This window comes from Calypte anna, chromosome 2 (genome assembly GCF_003957555.1).
Source record: "Calypte anna isolate BGI_N300 chromosome 2, bCalAnn1_v1.p, whole genome shotgun sequence".
NCBI lineage: Eukaryota > Metazoa > Chordata > Aves > Apodiformes > Trochilidae > Calypte > Calypte anna.
The window spans coordinates 33,784,193-33,804,919 of NC_044245.1; the positions used below are offsets into that span (position 1 = coordinate 33,784,193).

At 36.6% G+C, this 20,727-nt stretch overlaps 1 protein-coding gene across 4 annotated transcripts in view; it reads right to left on the bottom strand.

Moving 5' to 3' along the window:
• The window catches only part of SKAP2 (src kinase associated phosphoprotein 2), a 120,407-nt gene that overhangs the window by 9,192 nt on the left and 90,488 nt on the right, over positions 1-20,727 (bottom strand). For all 4 annotated transcript variants that reach the window (XM_030445850.1, XM_030445852.1, XM_030445851.1 and 1 more), the window contains 2 exons: positions 9,634-9,702; positions 3,462-3,574 (listed from right to left, as the gene is read on the bottom strand). In XM_030445850.1, the coding sequence (XP_030301710.1) occupies positions 3,462-3,574; positions 9,634-9,702 (182 nt within the window). The remainder of the gene's footprint in view (positions 1-3,461; positions 3,575-9,633; positions 9,703-20,727) is intronic.

The window sequence follows — 20,727 nt, forward strand, 5'->3', positions numbered from 1 at the left end:
GGGATTGGTATGTCATGGTTTGCTTCCCGAATTATCATATAGGCTTGAAAGCAAAGGCAAACCCATAAATGAGCAGGAGTTAAGAGCAATCATCCTTTCAGAAAAGAGGATGCCCAGTTATTGCATTTCTAATAGTCAATATTAAAAAAAGAAGTCAATATTAAATAAGAAATACTATTAATGAGTCCCCCTATTGGTAGGGCTAATAAAATGTTTTCCACTGCATAACACAAGAGGGGTATACAGTTCTACGGAAGTTCACAAGATTCATAGCCTAAGTTACAGAAGCCACCTCAATATTCAGGAATACTGTAAATTGAAATCATAAAAGTGTGAATTTATCTGTGCAGAGACATTTACTAATTATTCTGAAAAATGTAACTTTTTAAAATAAAGTTAACATGTAATATTGCAACATTTCTATTAATTCTGCTCATTAAAAACTCAACTTGTGAAGGAAACCCTCAGAGGTAGAAAAACCTAAAAAAAAATTTGGGGCTTGCTATTTTAAAAATATTTTTTAATATTTAGGTAATAGCTAGAACAGTATCTAAATGCACATTTTAAACAAGGGGAAAATGCATTTGTAAGGTGATTACACTAGGTGGGAATAGATGTTTTTATTATCAGAGTATCAGCATGCAAATCATGCTCATTGCACTAACATTGAATTTTGATTCTCAGTATAAAGCAAATTATGGGGGATTTGTCTTTGCATAATGCTTAACTATTTTAGGAAGTAACATTGCCAAACGGAGAACTTACTCCTCCTTAAAGGTATTCACCTAAGAACTTATTTGTAATATATTGTTCCTCTTGCTTTATTTAAATTATATCAGTGCCCATATTAGTTACACTGGTTCATAATTACTTCTGTTGTACTAATTATCTCATTTCTTGGAAACAAAATAGTCACTTTTCCCCTAATATCTAGAGAGTAATATGAAACAGGTAAAGATATATCGCTTTGGAATAAATATTGCTGGGAGAGAGAGGCAAATATCTATCTTATTGCATTCATCAGAGCAAGCTATAGCATTTATATTTCATTGTAAAACAAAGAACTATTACATGTTGCACAAATATGCTCGATATTTTGTTAATGCTTCACACTTCCTTCTATAATACTGCTGTACACTGTACTCACTTCCTTATCAGCAAAATGTGATTTTCAAGAGTTATGTTCATACCTGGATGACATATGATAAAAAGGCAATAAAGCCATAGCTAGGTTCAAGCTGAAGCTGAATTTATGACACCATTTTGGAACCGTGCACATCACCTCCTGTCAGTACCTGCATCTCTCATTTTCAACCACTAGATGGTGTGAAAAAATAAAAAAATTGCCAAAGATTCCTGCCGACTGCCACAAAAGCCAAGTATTAATGTAACGTATTAGGGAATATTTTCTGAAGAAAAGTCTTGACCCACTTCAGGGCAGTTAGGTTCACTTTTCCTTTGGTTATATTTTCACTTACCAGACAAAGAACTCGTAAATGATCAGACCTTGAAACTGAATCAAGTGGAGGGGTGAAGATGGATCATTCTCTAGCACTTTCCCCTCCAAGGACCCTAAATTCAAAGCTGACAGTAGTAGCCAACACTCATCTTTCTGAAAAAGCTGTAACAATCTCTAAGAGAAATAGGGCTGAATTTTCTGGCCTGTATTTTGGAGTAGAAATCATTCCCAAAGAGAGAGGCTCTATATATATCTGGCAAGCCTGGTTCAAGGACCGATTGTGGATTAATCATAGCATGACCACAAGACAGTTGATATACAGGACACCTTAAGACACTGTTTTTCTATTCTGCCCCATTTTTTAAATTAAATTTCTCACTCTTTTGGGGAAGGAGTAGCAAAATATTTTTTCACCTACAAGCTGAAGACACCGCAACAGAAAAGCAGAACTCAAAGAGGCCAAACTTAACAGAGGAATTTTTTTGTTCATGGGGTTTTCCCCCCCTCATTTTGAGGAGAGAAAAAAGGAGGAGAGGTGGTTATTTTAAATGAGTACCATTCTTCAGTGCTGTATGACTACTTGAAGGTTTGCCCTATCCAAGAGTGTTATCTAGTCTTTAGTAATGCAATTCAGTTATTAGTTTAAGTGACAATGAAATACCTCAAAAGTCATACATGGCCATATTAATCTTCTATATTTTTTATGTAGAACTATCTTTCTATTTATACATCTTAAATTTATTTAAGCAGAAGCTGTTCAATTTATTATCCAGAAATACTGCAGTTAAAGGTATCACAGAAGATTTAAAGCAATTGTGACAAAACTGAGAAGTTGGGAACTAAAACAGATGACTTTAGCTTTCTTGTACCTACTTGTTTATTTCAATGACCCACACTGAAATAAATTGTATTGAATGGCAATTACATCTGAGAAAAATATTCTACATACACTGAAAAAGGTGTTTGGCTTTGTCATTTTTTGAATGAGAACTAGAAAAGCTTAACTTTTTTTCTAATATGTGGAGAAAAGAGAAATTTCCTGTGATGAATTGTTCAGAAGTAGACTTCAATGGACTATGAGATATATAGAATCATAGAATTATAGAATTGGCTGGGTTGGAAAGGTCCTCAGAGATCATCAAGTCCAACCCTTGATCCACTACTGCTGCAGTTACCAGACCATGGCACTGAGTGCCACATCCAGTCTCTTTTTAAATATCTCCAGGGATGGAGAATCCACTACTTCCCTGGACAGCCCATTCCAATGCCTGACCACCCTCTCCGTAAAGAAATTCTTTCTAATGTCCAACCTAAACCTCCCCCGGCACAACTTATAATTTATAACTTATAATTTAGGAGAGGTTTTGCTTTTCTTGAGAGGGTTAATGAAAAATAAGAAAATTAACCAACATTAAAGTAGAATAAAATTTCATGCTTATACTGCTTATCATCACTTTAGATGAGAGGAATTAGATTTCTCATTTGCTTTGCAAACAGGGAAGCAGTAAGTTAAAAATTGCCCAAATCTGTCAGAGAAAAATTGGAATCTGAGCTGTCAGAACAATTACAATATACACACAAAGATGAAAGCATAGTTCAAAAAAACAAACCATCTTCTGTAGCAAGATGCCCAAATACTCAGAATCAGCACAGTCAGGAATATAAAACAGGAAACAAAAAACATAACATGCAAGATAATTTTAAATTCCACAAGGTTAACTTTTACAAGCAGAAAGTACATTGTCTCTTGTTAAATCAGTTAACAAATGGTAGCCAAGATTTAACAAGTAAATAAACATGCTTTTAAGTTAATTCCTGTGACACGGCTATGTTTTAAATGTGACTATAGTTCATTTGACAAAATAATTAATTGCAGTGAATATCTGATTGCAAACAAAGGAGCTGAAAGGGAGTGCCAGTTTCCCCCCATAGAACTGTGGGAATGTGCCCTGCTGCCATAGTTCTCTTTCTACAACTACGTAGACCCAGTAGCATCCCATACCTTGCTGAGAATGTAGATAACATCACCACGTTTAAAGGTCAACTCATCAGGTTCATCTCCTGTGCAGTCCCACAAACCTTGATAGAAATTGGCATAGTCGGTATTTTTGCTATCTGCAAAGAAAATGGCATTTCATTACAAAAGGATGAAGACTGAGAGACTAAAATTACTCTTTAAATCCCCAGACACTACAAAGCAATTTATCGGTGCACATTTCTTACCCCCCATTCTAGAAACAGCTTCTTCATCCCACAAAACAAGTGGAAAACAAGTGGAAAACAAGTTTAATATGCGAGCCCTTCACTAACAAGTTGTATCACTTTAAGACAGGTAGCTACAGGTTTTCAAAGCATTTTCCACCAGCTGCATCTTGAAGCAGCTACTTTTCCTTCACTAATATATTTCCAGCAAGCCCTATTTGTATCGCAACTTGAAGCTGATAAAATTAGTAGAACATAATTAATAATAATTTGTGAAAGGAAGCCAAAGGAAGTATTTTGTGATATGTTCCCCCTCCCTCTCTTGTTCCAACAAAAGTAAATAACTTCTCTGAGAACCTTTGAGATAATTCTTGATTGTTCTGTCTGAAATACTGGAGAACTTGGAAACTGTTGCTGAAGCTGCATTTTAAAAATATTTGTGTCAGCTCCAGTTTAGGATATTAAGCTCTGGCTAAACATGCAACCACACTGCAGTCATAAACTCATCCTTCTAACTCCATAAGCACAATGGATGTGCTGTGTTCAAGCTGCCATACAGACCATTAACTGATTGATTATTTAGCACTCTTTGCTCTGTAATACGGCAATAACACAGTAATAAATGCTTTGTCATACACTTACAATACAGAGTACCTCTATTGAAACACAGTGCTTAAACATGGTTAAATACACTGGGTGCTTCTGTTACACTGCAAACTATTTCCTGTTTTTAATTCCATGGGAATGGAGTGTGATGAGTTAATGCAAAAAGAATGTAAGCAATACCACTAAGATGACCAGTTACATTATGTATACACTAACCAGACAGAATGTATATGTACTAATAATTTACATCACTGGAAAGCTATCTTCCAATTCTGAAAACATAAATATCACTGAACTGGCTGGATCAAAGCTGTCATCTTAGTTTTGTTATATGATCCTCAAACAGCAGGCTTGCTGGTTATTCCAACATATACCAGTTACATTTGCATGTCGTTAGCACTCTACGCCATTATTTATAGTTTACAATTTAATCATGATTGGTTCACTTTATTACCAAAAAAAAATTCCTGCCAAAATATCAAGTATCAAGTGAAAAAAAGTGTCATGCTATTAAAAAATACAGCAGTATTCAACTTGTGTTCTCCTATTATGACAAAAACTTAGATTTTAATTTTAATAGCTTCTGTATGAGCAAGTAGAGCTTATTTTCTGTTTATCCATTTCACTCTGTGTTCTGTGCTGTCTTGCTTTGACAGCAATACTATCATAAGGCTAAACATTCTTAAGTTTGAATTTAAAGCTGCTTTGCAATTTAGTCACTATGTAATTCTCCATAAACTAGTGATGAGTGGCTACTACTCACTGTATTGCACTAGGGGGAGATATGCCTACCAGTGTACAAATTCTCCTGTCAGCACATCAAAAATAGCAACAGATACCTCTATAAAACCTCCTGGCACTCCAGAAATAAGAGATTTGGTTATTGTAAAATGTATAGAAAGAATAATTTCAAGAAGGTGGAACCAGCTTGAAATGCTGCACCTCCAAATTTTGGCCCTTCCCATTTGTCAGCTCATTATTCACCAATTTAGCATTAAGCAGGTCGGTGCCAAATAAATTTTGATTAATATTAAATCAGAATCCTCTATTTTTTGATACCACACTGATCAGTTTCCTACTCTGTCTCCTAAAAGATAAGGTAAAACACATGAGAAAAAAAAACCTTAATGTGCTATTTTTTTATATATCCCTCTTCTCAAATCTTTCTGCAGTTGTCATATTGATTTGGTTTAAAATACATTAATCGGCACTTTCACTTCTTCAGAATTGCACTGAAATGAATCATGACTTTTCACGTTGATCTTTATCACTTTGAGATCTGTTCTGTCCTTTACTTGCCTGAGTGATTCCTGTTAACACTAATGGGAGCTACATGGGGAAGGTGAGCAACAGAAGAGATCCTACAGCAGGTGAGACACAACTCTCCCTAGATGTTCATCATGAGCATTTAATTAAGCCTTATAGTGGAAACGCAGCTCTACTAATAACATGACAATGCTGGAAAAGATGCAATTTAAAATAAACTTACTGCTACAGTGAAAATGTTGTCCAAAGACTAAACAGGGCTCTGTGCAAATTCATATGCAAATTCAACATAAGACAGAGTTGTTTAAATCACTAAGCCACAATCCTCAGAAAAAACATACACTGGTGTACCAGGAGCACAGAAATGAAAAATAGGGAGAGAAAGTGCCAGTGCTGGTCTTCCAGTACGTATTAATTTAAACCTCTAGATCCCCTTTCATGCCCACCAACACAAGTTTCTCAAAATTCTCTAAGTGAAACTACACATGCATAAAAGCCAAATGTAAATTTAACTTTGGAATCTATATATCTAAATAGTGAAATGCTTCATAAAGTTCAAAATCAAAAGGTCTAGATTTGCTGGCATTACTCTGTCACAATTACAACCTATTATAAACTGTGTAATATTGTGTGCCTTAAAAATCCTATGATGACAGAATTGCTAAACTCATGTCTGATGTGTTTTGAAGGCATCGTCACTTAGGCCACAAACAAATAAGAGATGATTTTAAAAAAAAAAAAAAAAAAAAAAAGTGCAATAGAGAGTGGGAAGCAGGGACGCAGTTTGCTTTACCTACCCATTGCTTTAATACTACTAATCACAAGATATGGATGAGCAGGATTTTGGATAGGTTGTTTCTCCAGGAAATAGTTCTTTCATTCCAAGACAGCTATGTGGATGAATAACTATTCAACAGTTTCCAAAACTCTTCCACAAAGAATTCTTTGTGGTTTTCTCCCGCCCACCTCTGTTTTTCCAGTAACAGTATTAGGAACACCAAATATTTTTGTCCAATATAATGATAAAAACACATCAGAATTTATTTGACAAGTCAAACAGTAATGGCTGCCAACCTTCATGACATTAGGCTCGGGCTGCCTATTTCACTGAAATATATTGGCACCTGACAGTACATGCTTGAATAAAGAAAGGTGAACAGCTAAGGTAAAAAAATCTGACAAGTATATCACTCAAGCATTCACTTCAAATAAAAAAAAATAATAATAATGATGATACAAAGTGTTGGAACATTCTAAAAGGCTCAATAAACAGAAAAAACAAAACCTTTGAAAAAAAGATAAAGATCACATATTTCATAAGGATTTAAGTGTGCTGTCCCATTGCATTCCAAGCCAGTTTAACTGCAGACTGCTCTATTCCTGCACTCTTCCTTATGCCAGTTTTTGCACTTTCAATTTCTGAACACAAACCTGGCATAAAACGGAACTAGCCACAACAAAAAGGAATTACAGCCCAAGCATGGAAATGCACTGCTTAAAACATTAGAATAAATGTGACTGTGCCCGATTTTCACTGATCTTCCATTTTAACATTTATGGCATCCAAGTTAGCAAACCCTACGATGGTAGTGACTTAGAGCTAGGAGTTAATTTTGTCTTCTTACACATTACTTGTGCAATGAAGAAACACATGTACATTTTGCTTTCACCACTGTGAAATTGTATTTTACCATGTATGTACAGAGCCCAGTGTACTAAGCTGCTTGCCATTCTGGTTCATGTTCCTTGTATCTTGATCAGATTTACCAAAAGTTTACAGGATCAGACTTGAAGATTACTAGTCTGGGCCACTTAGCTGTATTGGAAAGAGGTGAACTTCTGGAAAACTACTTTTTAGTGAGGATGTGATCAATATTTACCATAATGAATGCTTAAAGATGGAGGGACAGGTGAAGTTCAAAATTCTAGCCCAATCTGTTCAGTATGATCTTTCCCAGTTTGCTTCTCTTATTATTCATTAGTTACTCTAAAACCAAGGATTTACACCAAGAAATCAAAGAACATGACACTTACTGAGATAGAGATTGTGGAAATAATGAGCAGATAGTAGTAGCAAAAAAGACCCAGCATTCTGTATTATATAACCAACTCTTCAATGCTTTGGGCTTTTTTAAAAATAATCAGGTCACTAGCAATTAACGTAAAGCTATCCAGCAGCAACAGTCAGCACCAATACAGCAGAAATAAGAAGAATTCAAGTCTGAACATTAATTCAAGTAGAGATACATTAGGAAAAGGAAAGAATAGAAATAAAAGGGGTTTTGCACTTATCAGGATGAGCTCACAGACAATTTGCAGAATATTTTCTCTGAAAATCAGGCTTAGTAAAGCTAGGGCATAAATTAAATTAAAGAAAGTATGTGTTGTGTGTATGTAGAATCAAGAAATACTCTTGAGTCAGGTTAGATATTTATGATGTGGTGCCTATCAGAAATACTCATGTCACTTCAGCCCTAGAAGTCAAACAGATTTCCAGTGTTAAATAGTGAAGTAAGAAAGATCAGATCATAAAATTATTGCTTTAAATGAACCTGAAATCTGAGGACAATTGTTATGGTATTTTCATTACCCTAATACTAGCAAGACTGATAAGGCTGTCCTCATAGTAGATGAAAGGCTTCAGAAAAGAAGGTGCTAAGGTTTTGATTTCTTGAAGTACAACCACTTAGAACTTCAAGAAGATACAGTAGTGGAAAAAAAAAAGTCATTGGCAACTTTATAATTAGATTGACCCCACACTCCAATATGGCAACATGCTCTTATAATTACAGTAATGTCTAAATGAGTACTAAATACTAAGGCTGTAATGAGTCATGTTGTTTTACACAGGTTTTTAGTAGGGCACAATGCTAACTGCATCTGATGATTTGGCTTGTGTTTCCTTTCCAAGAAAAGCAACCCCAAACTCCTCACAGCAACCTGTTCCTGCTTTCCTGTATGGGTCAGGAAATCAGGCCTCTGTTTCCTCTCCACATGTTGCAACAGGAAGAGCACTTAAGAGCTACTTCCTAAAGGAACTCTTCTTGCCCACCCCTTCCTTGACAGCCCTGAAAGAATTATGTGAATTATGTACGATGAGGGAAGGACAGCCAGATTGCATGTCAGTGCAGGTCATAGTTACAATGCAACAGTTCTCAAAAAGGTGTAAGGGCTGATAAGAAGCAAGTCTTCTGTACTTGCTGTGTCAAATCACCAACAGTTTATCTAAAGGTCCATGCCCCCGTAGCACATATATATCTTGTTTTTAAGCATAACTGGAAATACCTTTCTGTCAAGAAAAGTTGTCTGGCCATGTGACTTTAACATGGTGTTAGCAGTTATTTTTTCAGTCGCAGAGATAATTAGTACAAGGGCAGTTTGCCAGACGAAAGCTGAGAATATCCTTCACAGCCTTTCTGGGCATTTGTGTCCTTTTCCAATTTTAATGCTGCTGTCACTGGACTCTGGCATTTCTTCCCCAATTCATTTGCTTTCTGCGGTAATCATATGCAATGAAGATATGCATGGCCAACATTTAAACAGGCTGCAGATCAATTAGTGGTCTTAAGTTTATCTGATTTTTATCAAAGAAGACAGAGCTTTGGGTCGATTGTCAGAGCCTGTGTCAAGTTGACCTTTTCAGAGACGTCTACATTGCCAGTCCCTTGGGCAACTTGTTGTCCCCTGTTAGACTCTGAATGGCAGAAGTCTGTTCTGCTCAAGCACAAAGTATACACAGATGTCTATATTACATTCTTATAGGTTTGACAGCAACTGCATGTTGTATCTATAAACTGTCCTTTAGCAGTGACACTTCCTCAATGATGATAAGCTAATTTATGCAACTAAATCTCCTTTGTGCAGAAATGAAAGCTAATTGAGTCATTACAAAGTAATTCAGGAAGGAATACCTTGTATAAATTGGCTTACTTTATAAATCCTTCTCAAGTGGTTTTCATGCATCCTAAGTGGTGCTAAGCAGTTCTGCTGCCATTAAACACCCAGATGAAAAAGACTTAGAGCTATAAAAACATTATTTTAAAATATGAAATTAAAAAACAAAGTGCATACACAAAATAAAGAGGAAAGATTTTAATTACCTGAAACACTGGTAACTTCCTCCTGGCTCTGTTTTTTTGGCACTTCAGTCTTTGAAGGAACACGTTCTTCTGCAAAAAACATAACTGCAAATGAAATTCTGAAGGGATACCTCAGTTGAGAAGAATTACAGCCCACAACAATCCGAAAGCCACACTCCACATTTCCAGATCATAAGCCCTGTTTACTATTTTGCATTTCTACAGAAGTTGGAACATTGTTGTTTCTGTGGTTTCCCCCACCCATCCAAACACTCCGAGAGCTTTCTTTCAAAATCTCAGTTGTGAACATCTGTTTCCCTTTTCACTCTGCTCTGAATGCAGTAATACAGACTTGCAGTTCTGCTGTTTTTCAGTCATTTCAGTCAGTCCTCATACTAGGACAATTAGAATGAGGGCCCTATTCTGCTACCTACATTTCTTGCCAGGATAAAGAAAAGGAAACTGAAGATTTTAAAAGTATCTCCAGCCTATGCAAGAATTCAGAGGTTCTTAAGAGAAGCATACAGAGAAAGAAGATAACATATTACCTTCAACACTGTCAAAAACATGCTAGCTGAACACCTGCATGATGGGAACAGAGCCACTACAGCTGCCATGCATTCAGTGCTCCTGCCTACTGCGCCCAACAGCGGTTTTAAGCAAAACAGACTGTATCAAATAACTTGGTGCAAGTGTAAGAGGCAAGAAAAGAGAAAGCCTGGAAATGATCAACTCTGAAAGATGTTTTCTGGCTAGCAGGCTTGGAACACTCAGAAATCCCCACAGGCACTTTCAGAAGATGTGCTCCATACTCCTCGTCAGCACAGACAAGGAATTTGCTCATTCTCACACCCTCATTTAGGTAAATCCACCCCGGCACAGGGACATAAGATTTGTTCCTCACATTTCACAGCCAACAATTCTGTTGATTAGGCAAAAAAGGGAACAAACTATGAGTATTTTCAGCTGCATTCTTTCTTTAGTTTCACGAGGAAGTAGAAACACATTTATCTTGGCCTTCAAAGTATATCAAAACTGACAATGCTGCTGTACTGAATGAGGAAACAGCATATTGATAAATCCCCTCTCAAACAAGAAGTGGACTTACAATACTTTTAAAATATTAGGCTTTGCTAGTCATCACATCTTATACAGACATTTATGCTCTTTTTTAGGGCATACATTTCAGCAACTAATTTTGATATTTCATTAATGACAGCCAACAGATACAGAACTCATAGCTTTAAAATGTTCCTTATTGTGAAACTTTTATGTAATTGCCTAACTACTTGGACAAAGAGTGAATTTTATATCAATAGTTCAAAGGATTTTTAGCCTTGTAAAAATTTCATCTATCCACAAGACTGTTCCTGCAAACATTAAAGCAGATGTTTAAAGCACAAGAGTAGACCTGTTGAAATAAGTATGCATAATTGCTGCTAACCTATATACACAGTCCTACAAATATTACAGTTACATCATTCTACAAAGAGCTTTGAACTTTGGCCCTACTAAGCAAGCCAGCAAGAATTTTTTTCCTGCCTGAATCTTGACTTGCTAAAAATCTGGTTGAGATGAATATAGACTATTACTTGAGCCAAGATAAAAAAACAATAGTCATGGGAAAATCTGAAGCTGAAGTACAAAACAAAACACTCCAAAATATTTACTGCATTCAAACATATTCCCCTGCTTGGCAAAAACCTTGCCACCCATTTCCAAGAACACTCAATTGGATATTTTTTAAGTGCTCACAATCAGGGCATAAATGGCAAATATACATCCCTACTGTGTTGTCAGAGCACTAGGAGGCACTGGCATTCTGTGGCTCCCTCTCTCTATTACACCACTCACAGGTAGTAGTATCCCATTCTCAGACAGTTTTCTAGGATGCTCCCTTTTCCAAGAGCATCCATCACACAGCATAATCTATGTTATTAAATAAATGTTGATATTTAGTTGTTACTCAGAATTTGAACATACATCAATTCATGTGTTGAATGTATTGTGGATTTTAATTCTATCACTGTCATGGTCATCAGAGTAGCTTAAGCTGAGGATTGGCTTTAATAAAGAGTATTTCAACTACAGTAAAACAGCAGAGAAGGCTTTGAGAGATGTTTTCATAAGGTACAGTTGGCATGTAGGTAGCTTTGTGCTTTCACGGAAAAACTGAAAACACAGGGATTCCCCTTCTTGTAAAACATATTTTCCTAGTAAGTTATTAATTTGTATTCTAAAGAAAAAGCAGAAAAGTAATCACCCACTCATGAATGAGTCTACTAGCAACAATTTTTAAAATAATCAATTATACACTGGCCAACTGTTTTACATAATTTGGGAGAAAAAAAAAAAAATCAGTGAAACAATTTTCCTTAAAGGAGGGGAAAAAAAAAAAACCAAAACCCAGAAACAGACTACTTGAGTATAAAATGGATAAAAGTTTGGCTTGAACAGTGCATTCCTGCAATGGAATGTGGTATCTCCATAATAAATATACATAAACTTAGCAAGTTTCTTCCACTAACACATTCCTTGACCATCTTTTTATATCAGACTCTAATGCCATTATTAATTTGTATTCTACCATCTTCTAGCATCTGACACATTGTCATTGCACAATACTAGTTTATACCTTGGAGAATCACTGTTTGTGGGATAATACAGTTCACTCAACACTTTAATAACAGTAAACAAAAACAACTCAGCTATGCAGCAGAATCTACCAAACCACACAGATGGTTATAAGGTTTTCATTGTGTGGTTTCCATAGCAATCATATTGCAAATCTGGAAGCTTCTTGCATATAAGCATCTTGTATTTACATGCCTCTCAGCTGCAACATGGAGCTCTACAACATGGGAACTTGTTGCTTCAATCACATATTGTTAGAGAAATCATTGGAAGATGTTTTGATCAGTTAAGATTAAAACTACTGCATTGAACTAATTTTTCATCTATTCCACAATGACATAAGCAATCACATGCTTGTAATGTGCACTAATATATCTTCATTTGAAATCTCACTGTGGTGTCCGAAGGTTGTAAGCATATAAACAGATCTTGTAAGACAGACCTCCACAAAAAACACTTGCATTGTTAAATAATAAAAAAAACCCAAAAAAACACAAAAAACAAAACAAAAACAGCCTCTTCACTATTGTACTCAGCAGGGATGAGAGGTGTGTACATGAAGAATTCTGCTGACATTGAACATCATGGGTCTACACTGCTTTGTGTAAGAAAAAGACAAAAGATACAGCATCATGGTAACATCAAGAATAATACTCCACCACCTTGGGTTTTTTGCTATCGAATAATAACTGTGCACAAATGTAAACAAGAACTTTCAAACTTGAATAAATGCTTACTGTGGGAAAGAGTCAAGACCTTTTCTCTCCCAGATTTCTAATTTTGTGAATTTATCTAACCCCACAGCAGATGGGGTATTACTCTAATAAGGAACATAATTCAATCCAGCCATGTAATTTTGAAAAAAAGAATTAGTGAGAACTGGGTTTTTTATTTTTTGTTGTTGTGAGGTTTTTTTAAACAAACAAAATTATTTGCCAAGAGAATCATTTAAGCAATTTCAAAGAAGGAACAATAAACAGAATTTAAGAACACAAAATCATTTTTCCTATTTCACCAAATTGACACCTTCTTCTAGGCCTTACCAGGGAAGACTGGAGACCACCTGGGATCAAAGGAATATGAATTACCACCCTGCTTGATGCAGGGCCAAAAAGCTGCCTTACCTGAGGACAGTGCTCCCCAGCCTTGGAAAGAAGTCCTCTGCAGTCTTCTCACTCTATACAAATCTGTAGATGCCTTTACACCCAAATTCGTCCTGTGTTCTAGACTAAGTTGTTACATATCCCTGAAAAGCTGTCTTGCTTGATGCTAGGCTTGCCTTGGTGTATGTATAATGGCAGGGACTTTACTTTCTGTCCTCTCCTTTTTGACTCCAGATCCACCACCCCTTCTGTACAGAGAGGTCTCCAAAATCAACAGTGGCAAAACCTTTAGTCTGAAAATCCTCCAGTGTTCCTACAGATCTGCCTCTTTCTGCTGGTTCCTCCTGGGCATGGCAGATGACTTGGAGACTTAGATACTTCCTGGCATTTATCCTGCATTCCCAGTAGCACTCTTGTGCAATCCATTAATAAATGAAACAGTTTGGAAAAGGCTGCTGAAGGTGCTATTCTCTAGCCATGGTGTGAGCGCTGGGGTGTGGCAGAGAGGGGGAGACAGTTTACCTTTTAATCAAGGTCCACCTGACAGTATCTGCAGTGTCTGAGTGAATGGGGATCACAGATGAAAACACCTCCAGGAAGGTGGCAGAAGTGGAAAACAAACTTTTTGTTATTTAGACAAGATAATAGAAGCCTAAGAATTTCTTGCCATAGGAGAATATGTAATTGTTACCATCACAAAAACTGATGCACTGCCACAGGCTTGAAGGAAAGTGGCTGGAAAGCTGCCTGGTGAAGAAGGACCTGGGGGTGGTTTTTGATAGCCAGCAGAGTAAGACAGCCAGTGTGCCCAAGTGGCCAGGGGCAATCCCATTGCTGGCTTGTACCAGAAATAGTGTGGCCAGCAGGACTACAGAAGCGATTATCCCCTATACTCAACACTGGTGAGGCCATACCTCAAATAATGTGTTCAGTTTTGGGCCTCCCACGACAAAGACATTGAGGTACTGGAGCATGTCCAAAGAAGTGAAAAGAAGCTGGTGAAGGGTCTAGAGCACAAGTTTCATAAGGAGTGGCTGAAGGAATTGGGGTTGTTTTGTCTGGAGAAGAGGAGACTGAGGGGAGACATCATTCTCTACAAATACCTAAAAGGAGGTTATAACCAGGTGGGTGTTGGTCTCTTCTCCCAAGTGACAGGTTATAGGACGAGAGGAAACAACCTCAAGCTGCAGCTGTAATGATTTAGGTTGGATATGAGGAGAAATTTCTTCACTTGAAGGGTTTATTAAGAACAAGTTGCCCATAGAATTGGTTGAGTCATCATCCTTAGAGGTATTTAAAACAAATGTAGATGTGGCATTTCAGGACATGGTTTAGTGGTGGAATCGGCAGTGCTAGGTTCATGATTGGACCCAATGATCTTAAAGGTATCTTCCAATGAAAATTATTCAAATAGAAGACAACTCTTATTTTATTCCTACTTCTGTGGGTCAGCTAGTCAACACCCAATGGCTCAAAGAGAAAAGTCACACTCCTGTGTGAAAAACTTGAGTGAAAAAATTATTTCCAAAACACAGGCAGAACAGGCGGACAGAAACAGACAACACAGACACAGCCTAAACACTGGGACTGCAAAACACAAGCAGAAGCAGAAGTTGCATCTGAATATGTATATGAATATATATGGTCACCACCATGCTCAAGACAACCACCATGGGAAACAAGACAACAGAATTGTATTCAAACAGAATTTAGAAAGATGTCTGCAGGTTATGGACAGCACAAAAACACATTTTAGTGAAAAATATTATGCACACTAAGATTGTTAAGTTTTAGTTGAGGACAACCCTTGCCAATTCCTAGTCTCAATTCCTCCCAAAACATGATCCAAGTCTAAATGCAAGGTTGAGGAAAAAGGTTTCATTGAAATACACTACTCAGCTAAATTGAATGGGGATCTCTAATCCTTTTTGCACAAGTTTTCATCAGCTCTTTGAAAACATCCATTATTGAAATTCGGAGTAAGGCTGAGAATATGCACCACTCTGTCCAACCAGTAGACAGGAACAGATGTCTGTTATTACTGTTGACAATGACCTCCCAAAAACTATTAAATACTTTGGGATAGAGGGGACCAGTGGAAATTGCTTAGTCTGAAATCCTGCTCTAACTCTGCAAATCAGATCAGGTTTCTAAGAAACAGCATTTGATTTCTTTTGGTACTACTCCACACTAAGCTATTCAGCAGCAGTTTAAAAAGTTTACATATGAGACAGCTGAGGCTGATGATTTTATAGAACAGGATTAGCTCAAATGACTCAGTTCTGTCCAGATCTTGCCAAGTCTCCAGCTGTGAGGTTTCCTGAATTCCTGGAGAAATTCTGCACTTTTTTTCTCCTAAGTTGCACACCTTGAATCTTGGAAATGTGCTACTCTGCACCACCATTACTCCAAATTGTGTGAGCACTCTGAATGACCAAAGCATCCATCTGAGGTAGAAATGAAGCACTGGCTACTCTTGAGAGGGCCTTGGAAAAGCTACCTCATCATCGTCACAGAAAAGATTCATAGATTCTGTTATAAATTAACTCAGAATCAACGCTTAAGGAAAAGGAGGTGAGAAGGAGAGGAAGTGATACCGGAGTCTTGGAATGTCACTGAACCATTTTCGGGAGAAACAAAATATCTCTTAAAAAAATCTTCACCACTTCTAAGCATATGTTATGTTTTGACTTAATAACAACCAAAAACCAGATATAACATTCCCTTCCTAACAAAAGGATTTTGATAAAAGTAAAGACTGAAGTAAACAAACAAACAAAAAAATCCCAGTGCAGAAGAATGCTATTTGGATCATGTAACTGTTGCTACAAAGAATAATAAGTGAAATAGCAGGGAGAAATTAATAAGTCTGGAAATGTTTTTAAGGAAAAAAAAAATCTAAATATATCTGTGAAAAAGTCACTGCACTTCTACACATAGTCATCCACATGAATTATACAACAGCAATGGATTTAAAACTGTTTTAAACAGCAGGAAGATACTATATGACTACTCACGAGTTTACTGGGAAGGGGGATGGAAAAAGTCAAAAAAGCTTTTTCTATCAGAAAGTAATTTTTGTAGTGTTTTAGAACAGAAAGTATGAAGACTGGGTGATCAAAGAACACATCTCTGTCCCTAGAGGAAAAACAGTTACTCCCACAAGAGATAAAATTGAGCACTGTTGGCAAGGTCGTCCACAGTTGCTGCTAAACTGCTGCAAAGTGGATCCTCACACTCTACTGTACATAATTTTAGAAATTCTTCAAGAAATGCAGGAGCATGTTTTGCTTTGATTACCTTCCCTACTTGTTGAGACCTGAATATTAGTTAGCACTTTCTCGGGTTTCCAAGTACCAGGTGTCCCACTACTCTTACTTCCCTGCCCTTGCCCCATTCTGTAGTTACAACAATTCATACAAAGCCTGTATCCCTGCATCCTCTTCAGTTTTGTTCATTTACCAGGCACAGAGGTTGTTAGTATGGAACTTGCTGTGTTCAGGGCTTCACGAGGCCCTTCAGGATCTAAGACTGAAGTATTACAATGGAAAGAAAAACATGCTTCTAAGCAACAATTTTTAAATCTGTATTTAAAAAAAAAAAAGGTGACAACTTGCATTTTCTACATATTTTTCTTTAAAAATATAGATGCAGAAGAATTAAGAGTTTGCCTATTTAATCTTGAAGGAGGGAAAAAATTAGCTAGGCTGACAGGATTAGAAGGAAAATAATTATGTAAAATCTTAGCTACACCAATTGCAAGATTGGCAGGAAAGGAGATAGAAAAGCACAGGATAAGCAGGAGTAACTATTAGGAATGACCATGTAGAATATCTAATTTTGGAATACTAAAGTTTCTTCGACAAAAAAGAAACTAATTATTATTAATAAAATTCAATACAAATATGTTGAAGTACAATGTGCGCTGCATAGAAATAAGGGATTTTGCACTGACCTTTTTATTTCCTCATGAAGGAAGACCTGATAATAGTAATTCTTCTCAAGAGAAAAGATAAAGGTCATGACAAGCAAGTTTAGTTGTGGATATGCACACAATTATTAAAATGAAGAATAAAAGAAATTAGAGATCCACTTGCAGAAATTTTTTTTTTGCTGCTTTTATATTCATAGAACATTTGTATATACAATTAAAGAAGCTGTTTCATGATTTTGTTTCCAGCAAGTCTCTTCAAACTGTCTAATCCTAGTGACAGTCAGAATGACTGGTCAGAATGAACTGGTGAACCAGGCAGTGAACTGGTCAGAATATATTAAACTCAGAAAACAAAAAATTATCTGATAGGCCAAACAATTTGAAAATTTCATAAGCAACTTCAGAATTCAGCTCCCTACAAATTCCTTAAGTTTGATTAGGCACTTTTTAAAATGCTATCTGTACTTTCTTGATCAAGAGATGAGAATTTTCTCACCTGAACAGAAGCATCTCTGAAAGTTTTATGTTAGCTTCCAACAAAAAAAAAAGTTTTGGCCTTGATTATAAAAATATTTCTGTAGCATCAAATTTGTCATACAAAATCGAGGCAACAGGCATCTTACCTAAATCCACACTTAAACATTTAAAGAAAAAATAAGATGCTTAACATACCAATCTTAACAAGCCTCAACAATGTAAAAGGAGTCTTCTGGGTTTAATGTTACTACATACTTATCTAATTATTTAGCTGATTAACAAAAGTACTCCCTCTTGTGCCCCTTCATCCTCACAAAAAAGGTAGTTGCAATTATTGGACAGAATGCAAATTAGTAGTTCAAAGGGACAAAACAATCTTGTGCTTGATTCCATTGTTATACTTTAGGTTCACAGGAATTTGCACTAGCAATTGCTTGTCTAAATATGTGTGGCATACACATAAGTACATTCTTAAATATAAACATAATAAAGACTTATGTGAATTCACTGAAACTAAAATTTGTTTGCTCTCTCAACCTGTAACAGTTCTTAATTATGTAAAGAGTTTACGTGCTCAACATGACATTTTATAAACCTTATTATTAAAATGTTTTGTTAAAAAAATGTGGTGGCTATTAAAATTCACATAGAAAATATAAACAGTTCTCTATGTGAATAGATCTAGTAATCAAATATTCAGTTAGCTAATCTATACTGTATAACTCTACACTACAGTGTTATTTGACAACCATGTGCAGGAGATATATTTCTCAAGCTAAAAATTGTATGATGCCATAAAAAAGTCTGTAAATGTCAACTAAAGTTTCCCATACTTGCTGATCAGCAGCAAGATTTAAATTTAAAAGCCCTTTCTGAAAACTACATATCCCTAATTGTGACAAATGTGACTTGACATAATATTTACACACATAGAATTCATAAAGAAAGCACCTTGTTTAAACCGCATAACGTCCTTTAGTAATCTGCAGAGCTAAAGTATTCAAATTTATAGTCTGATTCCAGAAATGAACTTACTCAAAAAAGGGACAGAAGACAAAGCATTTCAACATAGGTCACTTCATTGTAAGGAAACACAACACAGTTGTTGGCATGTTTCCACAAGAGAAGTCTGGTCCCCAGATGCTTCCCTTGTAACTACTTTAAAAATGCTCTACCAAGACATTTTTGCATTCTCTGTGTTGATCATTAACTGCACATTGACAAAAAAAAAAATATATCAGCAGCTTCCACTCTTTAGGTATTTTAATGAAAAGTAACAAACCCACAAAACTGCCTCTTTGTACTGCTTATTGCCCATGCCATCAAATTAAATTCTTGCAACTATACTAAATTCTTTCTCCAGATTAAATGATGAAGTAAAGTAATTGTAAAAATATTCTTGCTATGATTCGCTATTAAACAAAAATAAAGTCACAAGTGTAAAATTATAGGCTGCAGACTGTTTACACACATTCTGGGCATCTTTCCCCCATTTTTTTCTACAAATAGTGTCTCATTCCCTCATTTCTCATACATTAGGTCCAGAGTAGAACCATCCACTTTGGATGTCTGACCTCAGTAGCCCTACACACCACATACCACAGTGCACCTCAGAGAGATGAGGGAGGACAGCAGGTATCTGGAAATAGTTCTTAAGATGACAACTGCTCCCCAGGCAGCTCACCATGTCATTGTGGAATAGGAATGCAGAAAAAACCAGGGCCCCAAGAGTCCCAGATTACTTAAATTCCCTTGCAGCCGGTGCTTTGGATTATCCAGCTCTAATGCCAGAGACTCAACACAGCCACCTGTGAACTGTAAGAGCTACCATTTGTAGGCCTGGGCTAGGCAGTTTAACCAGAAATTGTGTCTTATGACTTATATAGGAATTATGTCAAAATAATTTGCATCTCAGTCTTTTGTTTATTGGATTATCTGAAGCTGCTGTCTAACATTTAGTAATGGACATGGCCTCACTTCTTAAGGAAATAAATTTGAGACAGCAATGTAAGCAAGCACAGATTCAGTTAGTACCTTTTCAGACAGTGTAAGGACAACCCTCATGCTAGGAGATCCACAGCCTTTCCTATTTGTTTTGAAAATGAGATTAATTCCTTTAATTCCCAATTTTACCCACTGTTGCCTTTAAGATTCAAGGACAGAATACTTGTTACACCCTGCTAAGACAAATTCCTTCCACAAACTGAAGATGGAAGTACTGGAACCTCTTCCTTAAGGATACTGAAAGTTCTCAAGGTCTTAAAACTAGCTTTCATAGAACACAGTTTTTAGGGGGAGGAAATAAAGATCTGCTAAGAAAAAGTAGACTTACAAGGACTGAATTAAAATATCCCTTGCGCCAACTGCGTCCTTTCTGGATGCAAACATTTTCCTCCTACCTTACTGTCTACTCTAAATCACACCAGCTTGCCAAAACTTTTCCTTAGTCTCTGTGGCATTTTAAGAAAACAATTGTTCCCTTCACTGCTGAAGCCTCTCTACAGCCTGCACTTCCCTGGAGCACAGCAGACTGATGCATACTTGCCCTCTCTGTCTGGTCCACTATGTAGCAATGAAGCTGCTTCTTCCAAAGCCTCCTACCCAATCCAAGGAGCAGCAGCCAAGGCAAGGGAACAGGCAGCCTTTTCCCCTGCTGCCTTTCCTGTATATGAGTGCAAAATAAACAGTACATCCTTTGCAAACACAGTACACTGACACATAAGGAAATCAGGTAAACATGTACACAGACAGCAAAACTCATGAAGCTCTGGTTGATTGGTAGTATTTTGTTTTGCTAATTTCTCCATTTTCAGGAGAGCAGAAGTCAGCAGCAGATAAAAAGTACATTGAGAAGAAAGGACATATAGCATTTATGCCAATGCCTTTCTTAAGGCTGAAAAATTCAAATAAGAGATTTGAAACTACAGTAACAGCATGATTAATTCAGCCTTTAAAGCCCACCTTGCT